The 9,040-nt window shown below is 43.9% G+C and overlaps 1 protein-coding gene across 1 annotated transcript; it reads left to right on the forward strand.

Moving 5' to 3' along the window:
- The first annotated feature begins 2,508 nt into the window (after positions 1–2,508).
- On the forward strand, positions 2,509–6,857 carry LOC149299127 (protein kinase C theta type-like). The gene is made up of 9 exons (XM_089486609.1): positions 2,509–2,582; positions 2,841–2,916; positions 3,470–3,631; positions 3,770–3,861; positions 4,236–4,344; positions 4,968–5,159; positions 5,462–5,590; positions 6,564–6,587; positions 6,804–6,857. The coding sequence occupies exons 1-9, from the start codon at positions 2,509–2,511 to the stop codon at positions 6,855–6,857; spliced, it is 912 nt and encodes a 303-aa protein (XP_089342735.1).
- The last annotated feature ends 2,183 nt before the right edge of the window (positions 6,858–9,040 follow it).

Here is a 9,040-nt window from a genome sequence, read left to right on the forward strand (position 1 = left end):
CCCTTAGCAGCCCATCAACCATAATTGCCCCTCAATGGGGTGTTTAGGGTTAATTTGGGGGCGGTTAGGGTTAATGAGGTCTTTAGGGTTAATTTAGTTGCAGTTATGGTTAATGGGGTGTTAAGAGTTAATTTAGGGGCAGCTATGGTTAATGGGGTGTTTAGGGTTAATTTAGTGCTGAGGACCGAGGGTTAATTTAATTAATTTAATAACGTTAATTTAAGGGGCAGTTAGAGGTAGTTAAAGGTGGGCAAACTAAGGGGAATCTAAATCCTGGGGGGCAGTGAAGATTATTAATGTATTTATTTATAAAAGTATGGTGTCAGTGGTATTCTCTGAATGATTCGAACCTCTGTAAGATACGATTCTCTGAACGATTCTCTGCCTTCAGTGACATCACCAGAGTAGGCAGGCAGGAGGGTTCATGAACTCTAATGAAAGGGGCGGGGCCAGTCATCAGTGTGACTGCAGGGAGGGACTGGGAAACAGTAACTCCTGTGAGGCACACTGCGTGATCCAAAGATTCGGATCATGAATCGGATCATTTCAACGAACGACTCGAAATGATCCGATTCACTTTACTGATCCAAACTTCCCATCACTTAGCCAAACTAACCCTTAAGAAGGGACCAAAGTGTCCTGAATGCTTGAGTTTATTGTCCTCTCACTTAACCACTAAAATTATTGTTTTGGCTTCACTTTTGTGACTTCTTTCTCAGTCTTCATGTCAGATACTGGCCCTAACCACTCACAGACCACTTTAACCATGACCTACCTATTTCTAGTGATCCACTGCCACCAACTGTCTCCAGCTGATAAAACTGCTTTAAAAGTATTTAAACCTAGTAGTTCTGTAACAGTAGGAACGTACTTCAAAGTGTATTATCCATATACTGCGACAAAAACCCTACATAAAATTGGGTGAGCTGTATTTAAAGAGATCAATGTTATATTTGACGTCAGGTATACCACTTTCAGTTACGTTTAAACCTTTTGCGGTTCTATGAACATCACTGACAGGTTTCTGTGGGCAGTAGAGATTTATCGCCTCCCTGTGCATGGGGAATGCAGGGTCATTTAAAGTTTCCGTATTCCTCGGTGTCCACAGGTTTCCAGTCCCGGCAATGAGGCAGAATAATGTGACACCTATGCAAAATTGATGTTATTTTCATAAAACGCGCAGCCTGGGCTCATAGGGACACAATCCGATAGGGCAGAACATGTATCCTTCGCAGCAAATAGCTGAAGAGATGGTCGGAAAGGATAACAGCATATGGGGGATTCTACAGAATTTCCCCAACTATGTATAATGGGGGGGGGGGGGTGTCAGCACAAAAATTAGAAGTTACCTCCCAACTATCGTATGCATTTAACTGTATGTGATGGCTGCAATGTTTATTGAAACCGTTCGGTGCTATGAATCAAGCCTCCTGCTGCTTTGAGTTTTGTTTTCGATTCGACAGGACCTTGTTGGGCATGTTCCCCATGTGGTAACTGTAACGGGATTTTATAGCACGGTTTTGTATGTATATACCTCGAAAGCAAGGGATAAACATTCTATAAACTCCAGTTTTCACACCCCTGGATAAATGCCCCAACAAGGATTTGTTCCCTTTTCTTATCTGTGTAACTAATTTACCAATTCCTCTTTTGCCCCCTCACCCCACCTTATGGGACTCTAAAGGTAAATACACACACATATACACACAACTATATATATATATATATATATATATATATATATATATATTTAAATAGTGAAAAATAGATTATTTAACTAAAGTTCAAAGGGTGCACAGAAAATGGTTATTTTTTGCAACATACTTTATAAGAGATGGCTATATGAAAAGTGTTATAATTACCCATTAGCCTAACTTACCTGCCTTTAAAAATTATATACATACAGTTAGAGACACATGAACCTCTCTACATCATCGTTAATATATATATTTTTAAAAAACCACACACAAAACTCCATAATATTTAATAGTTAAAAAGACAAAGCATGGTTTGCACGTGTTAATAACAAAGCAGTTTATCTTACATTTGTTTTGGTATCATTTTTTTAATTAGGGATTTACTAACATACATGTTTGTAAGATGTACAAAAAAAACAACTGAAAAAAAAAACCCAAACAAAGATGGCCGCCATCGCCGCATGCCAGTTTACTGGTCATTTGCGATGACATCATCAACACAAACCTATATATATAGGGCGCCGCCTGGCATATCCTTGTGCTTTTCCGCGCACTGTACGTGGCAGCTGAGTTTTTCGAGGCTTTGCACGTATACCCAAGGAATGGCTTTTGTTGCTTTTTGGAAGACCAAGAGAAGAGTTGAGGAGAAGAGCCAAGCTTCACCTGAGCAGAGAGACCTTCAAGCAAGATCAAAGAAGAAGACCGGAGACGGGGAACCCTAAGAAGAGGAAGAGGGAAGCGGACGGCGACGACAGCAGCAGCCCCCGAAGAGATGCAGAAAAGAAGAGGAGGCCATCTAGCGCATCAACGGATGGACCGGCGAGGAGCCTCTCTGTACAGGACTTCGCATACCACCGCCAACTGGGGAGAGGAGGATTTGGCCGAGTAAGTCCATAAGCTTTTCTTCTATCCAGTTTAAATTCCATCCAGAAAGTTATATCCATGTATTTGAGCTTAATTGGTTGATCTGGAAAGCTACAGGAAGATAGTTTGTATGATAATCATTACATGGGAGGGAGCAGACTGAGGAGCTAACAGACATCTCCGTGGCAGTTGGGCAGCAGGCAAGGCAGCCATTGGCTGATGGAGCTTTCAATCACTACTGTATTGGGCATGTAACAATGTATCTTTGATGCTAAATAGAACACAGAAGGAAATCCATATTTACAAATACCACATCAACCAGCCCTCAGAGTGCAACCCTTTCAGTGGCAACCTTGTGAGTTTCCCATAGTTGGCAACATAATCCTGGAAAACCAAACATGTTAGCTACAATTTACTGCTCAAGGAAATCCCAGGATATCTAAAATATATTAGACTACATTAGAACATTCAGAAAGAGTGGGGATTGGATGAAAACATTTACTTTTTAAATAATAATTAAAATATCTATTATACTGTTTTTTTGTTTTGTTTTCAAATAGAAAATGAGTAACAGTCTCACTGTAAGAAATACACTGCCCGTACTTCAGCTCATTGGCCATTTGTGCAGCCTAATCCAGATGCCAATTGGTCACTTCACATTAAATATGGGTATTTTTAACTAGGCTATGAAGCCTAGTGCTTAAAAGCGCTATGACCGGGTCATTTATTGTATATGTGCCACCAGTGCCAAGTTGCAGTAATGAGTAGCCAAATAACTGGGCACCCTGAGAACAGGGCCATTCCCTGGCCCAGGTCAGCCGTTTTATTAATGCTAAGCTTTAAGCAAATGCAATTACTGATCATCATGTACTTGACCTAACCGTATCTCCCATCTGTGTTTCATTCAGGTCATGCTGGCTTCCTGGAGGAACGCTGGACTGCTGGTGGCTGTAAAAGTCATCAGGAAAAGAGCGGCGAGTACCAGCAGCATCCTGCGAGAAAGAAGAATACTGGAGCTCGCAGGAGAGAGCGCCTTTTTGTGCCGTGGCTTTGCCGCTTTCCAGTCACCAGTAGGAGATTTCATTTGAAAGCCTTGTCCACTTGAATATATGGCTGGCATTATGCTCCTTCTCCAGATCTAACCGGGCATCTATATCTATAATGCTTCAACATATGGTCATGTGCTTTTTTTGTGTCTTTTTCATCAGGACCACGCATTCCTCGTGATGGAGTACCTCAGCGCAGGGAGCCTGGACAGGTATCTCCGGAAAGCCGGCCGGTTGCAGCCCCAATCAGCGCAGTAAGTTATGACGTGAAAGAGAAGGGGTCTGAGAGAAGGGGAACTGTGACTGGGCAGAGGTAAAAGGGTCAGGGGTGGATACCTATTAGTGGACACAGTTTCATAATGTATATCACTATGCTCCATACAATGATCCATATGTCCGTAACTAGCCTGTTCATCTCTTTTTTTTTTTTTCTTCTACCAGGTTTTATTCGGCAGAGATCATCTGTGGCCTCCAATTTCTACACAGACGTGGAGTCATTCATCGGTTGTTTTTATAGTGACCTCTCATATCTGAACTCTCTTCTCTCTTCTGTTTCCCTGGTTTTGTTTTTGCACTTTTTAAAAAAAATGTAATTTTAAAAATAAATAATGTTTATCTTTCGGATTAGGGACCTCAAGCCTGACAACGTGATGATGGACGGCGATGGACATTTGAAGATCGCGGACTTTGGCCTGGTTGCAGAGGACATCACCGGGGACACCACAACCAGAGGAGCAGCAGGGACACACACCCATATGGCCCCAGAGGTGAGAATTTCTATTTTTATATATTGTGCTTTCTAATTTTGCTGAATATTGGTAGAAGCAAAGGGAACACAAGGAAAAGGGAACACAATTTAACCCTCTGGATGCTAGGGTTAGTTAACAGGCATCTAAATTAGGATAAACTACTGCATCACAACATATTGGTAAAAATGTTTAAAAACACCCCATTATTTCCCTATAAACACCAAATCAAACAGTAAAAGTAATAAATGAAACTATTTAAAAGCCCCTCCCCCTTAGTAGATGTATCCAATGTATGTTGCAGGAATTACATGTAGATTACACGTGCAGCCCATGAACCTCAGAGTATACCATATAGTGCGGGGAAGGACTATACCAGAAAGGGTTAAATTAGAAATGTATACTAAAGACCAACGTCCACCAAGAAATGGGTTTGTTTTTAAGTCCAACAGGCTTACTTTTTGAATTCTTGGTATAGTGCCACGTAAAAATGCCACATTCGTTTCTTTTGTATTATTCTGTAGTTTAGGAGCTGATATAATCATGAGATCTATTTTGTTTCTAAAGAAGGTCAGAGAAAAGGTTATCTCAAATTATTACTTTTTTTCTTGCAGGTGTTTCTTAACAAGGCGTACGGCGCTACAGCGGACTGGTGGTCTTTCGGAGTCATCCTCTACAGCATGTTGGCGGGGCGCCTCCCATTCTCAGAATGGCTGCCCAAGAGGGATTACTTCTACCTCATCGTCACCGAGGAGTACTGGTACCCAAGCCAGCTAACAGAAGAGAGCAAGGACATCTTAACTAAGGTGAGTGGGACACGCCGATGTCTACACCTGGGGACCGTTCTGTAAAGAGCGTAATCTGACTAGGTACGTGGCAACAATGTTAAAGGCCACAGAGTCACGTTAGGGGCATTCATTTAGTTAAGAGTGGGATCAGGATCCATATACTTTTTGACAGCAATTATCCCCTTCTGTCAACCATTCTCTTTGATGCGCCAGTCCTAATGGGAGTATAAGGTGTTCCAAAATGTTGGCAATGAGGGACAATGGGCCCAAGTGTCAGAAAAGAGTGCTATTCAGCAATTGCTTTTTTTTTTTATTTATAGCTCTTGATGAAAGATCCAAGATGCCGACTTGGTGCCAGCGATGACATCAGATTGCATCCATTCTACAGCAGCCTAAACTGGGAGGACTTGGAGGCGCGTAAAATCTTGCCACCGTACCTTCCACTGTCGGTAAGTACACACACGTTATACTAAACCATCCGAGACTTTCTAGCAATAGTTCAAAAGTTTTGTAAGAACTGTTGACATGTTCTTTAAATCAGGGTATAATCTTTCTTCTTTCAACAGCTTTCAACAACTGAGGATCTCCATCAACAACTGAGGAACGACCTCTCATTCTTGGAGGCTGATTGCACCAGACCATCAGAGGACACCCATGCTGTGCCTGGACTGTCTTTTATCAATAGTAGTATAGTAGTAGTAGTTTAATCTTTTTTTTTTTTTTTTTCTTCAGAAATTAGTTACAGAAGATTGTTGCTGAAGTCACCAGATTGGGACACCACCTCCTTGCTGCATCACATCAAGCATTGAAGGCGCAACAAACGACAACAGAACCTACCATCCGAGCAGAGCATACCATCCTCCACCATCAACCATCGCAGCTGAGGACACCATCCTCCACCATCCAACCATCCCAGCCGAGCATACCATCCTCCACCATCCAACCATCCCAGCCGAGCATACCATCCTCCACCATCCAACCATCGCAGCCGAGCATACCATCCTCCACCATCCAACCATCCCAGCCGAGCATACCATCCTCCACCATCCAACCATCCCAGCCGAGCATACCATCCTCCACCATCCAACCATCGCAGCCGAGCATACCATCCTCCGCCATCAACCATCCCAGCCGAGCATACCATCCTCCGCCAACAACCATCTCAGCAGAGCACACCATCCTCCGCCATATACCATCACAGCAGAGCATACCACCCTCTGCCACCTACCATCCCAGCAGGGCACATCACCCTCTGCCATCTACTATGCCAGCAGAGCACATCACCCTCTGCCATCTACCATCACAGCGCAGCTCATCCACCATCACACATGACATCATGCTTTTAAACTTTTAGAAATACCAAAATAGTTTCTATACTTGTAATGCATGACTCCTGAAACTGTCCTTTTTTGTTGTCCACAGGTGCGCGGCTGGTTTGCCCGCAACGTCAGTCGGACCACCTACACACATTCCGCAAGGGAGGGGCTCCGGGTAGCCGGAGCCAGAAAAATCGCAGATATGATCATCGCACTGATCATACAACAGAGTATGTCTGCTGGCCCCTACCATTAAACAACAGAGCAGCTCTCCGACCGCTTAACAGCGTTTACTGGATCTAGTCCTTTACATCAGTACTGCTTCTGTCTATATTATTTGTTCTAGGGCCCAGCCTGGCTGACGGAAAGAGATGGCATCCTTCTCAACACCAAGCTGTGAAATGCTGATCAAGTGGGCCCAACAAAGACCACTCATTCAGTAAATCCACTTCTACGGTAAGCTTTTAAACTTCTAGAAATAATAAAGCAGCTCCTGTACCTGCACTGCCTGACTCCTGAAACTGTCCTTCTTTGTTGTCCACAGGTGCCCAGCTGGACTGCCCGCAACGTCAGTCGGACCACCTACACACATTCCGCAAGGGAGGGGCTCCGGGTAGCCGGAGACAGAAAAATCGCAAGATATGATCATCGCACCATCAGAGTATGTCTGCTGGCCCCTACGATTTCACAACGGAGCAGCTCTCCGTCATTGTAACAGAAGCCTCCATCACTGGGGCCCCTGAAGAGGCCTGAGGGCCAGCATTCTCCATACCGACTATGCGCCCTGGCCTTCTAAAAGACATCTGTGTTTATGTACAGAGGGTCAGTTCCTATTGATTTTCCCCTGGAACAGGTTTTACCATATTTCCCAAACATTAGAGACTCTGAGGACTGTGGAGCGGTACAATTCTGGAGCCTCATTAGATGCCTTCAAAAGGGGTCTGGATATTTTTTTTTTAGAAAGGCATGACATACAGGGCTATAAGTAGAGTAACATTAATATCCTTGATCCAAGGAGAAATCCGATTGCCTCTTGGAGTCAAGAAGGAATTTTTTTCCCCTGATGGCAGAATTCGAATTAGCTTAATTAGGGGTTTTTTTGCCTTCTTTTGGATCAAGAGTAGGAAAGTTAGGTAGAAGGGTTGAACTTGATGGTCTTATTTCAACCTTATGAACTATGTAACTATGGAGCGCTGATGTTGATTTGGGATTGGTTGTGTACTTTGCCAACACAGATGATGTTTTGCAATTATTTATTGTACGTCATAACTTTTGCATCCAGAGAGTGACAAACCATTGTTTCAGTTAATCTGTTTAAATGTCCGACCCCCCACCACCATGTTGCACTAATATGCTGTTAAAACCAGTCTTTCCCCTGCCTTCCCTTCATTGTATTACACTATGTTGAAAATGCATTTATGTCTGTATTTAAAACCCTGCATGTCACTCTGAATAAACAGTTCTTGTACTTCGTCCTGCATTAAGCTTCGGCTAGTGATTTGTGTGACTGGAGAGTCGGTGCTTTGGAGTGTGCCCCTATACAGTTCTTGTAAGAGCTGGGAAGCAGCGATTGAGGGATGTACCAAGTCGGGGTACAGGGCATCCCGTCACATTGGTGGCAAGCGGCGGGACATTTCCTTTCTACCATGACTGACTGACAGGACGGCAGACTTTGGTCGCCTAGACTCAGGGCTGGTGCAAGGATTTTTGCCACCCTAGGCAAAACATAATTTTGCCACCCCCTGGCTCCACCCCCACAAGCCCCTCCCATTTTATCACACACACTTATACCCCACCTCTTTTAATGCTTGCTATGCTGGGCCGCCCCCAACCAAGTCTCAGCAGACAGCAGCTCAGCAACATCTATGCGCAGGGCAGGGGTGTAATTACAATAGGCCAATGCCACTAGTTTGCCCTGAGAAGGAGCAAACTGACCTGGAGATGCGGCGAAGTATGATGTTTACCATAAATGCCAAAGGCCGCAATTTTCCCACAAACAGCTAAAGAAGTCCTACGTGTAGTAACTGTAACTGGAGTTTATATAATGTTTAGCCCTTGATTTCGAGATATATACACATACAAAACCATTCTATAAAATCCAGTTACACCAGTTACCACATGTATTTGCTGCGAAGGATACATGTTCTGCCCTATCGGATTGTGTCCCTATGAGCCCAGGCTGTGCATTTTATGAAAATAACATCAATTTTGCATAGGTGTCACATTATTCTGCCTCATTGCCGGGACTGGAAACCTGTGGACACCGATGAATACAGGAAACTTAAATGAAGCTGCATTCGCCATGCACAGGGAGGCGATAAATCTCTACTGCCCACAGAAACCTGTGAGTGATGTTCACGGAACCGCAAAAGGTTTAAATGTAACCGAAAGTGGTATATCTGACGTCGCGTGCCGCGACGCTCCCATAAGGTCCTCCTAACTGGCTGACTCGCTCCCACTCCTTCCCATAGTGACTGCGAGCCGCGGCCGCGCTTCTAATGAATGACCGCGGCCGGGGCCGGACTGGGAATGAAAAGCAGTCCTGGAAACATTTGAAGACCAGCACCATATTTTAGTTTATCT

This window comes from Sceloporus occidentalis, unplaced genomic scaffold (assembly GCF_023333645.1).
Source record: "Sceloporus occidentalis isolate IW3139 unplaced genomic scaffold, rSceOcc1.0.p SCAF_29, whole genome shotgun sequence".
NCBI classification, from domain to species: Eukaryota; Metazoa; Chordata; class Lepidosauria; order Squamata; family Phrynosomatidae; genus Sceloporus; species Sceloporus occidentalis.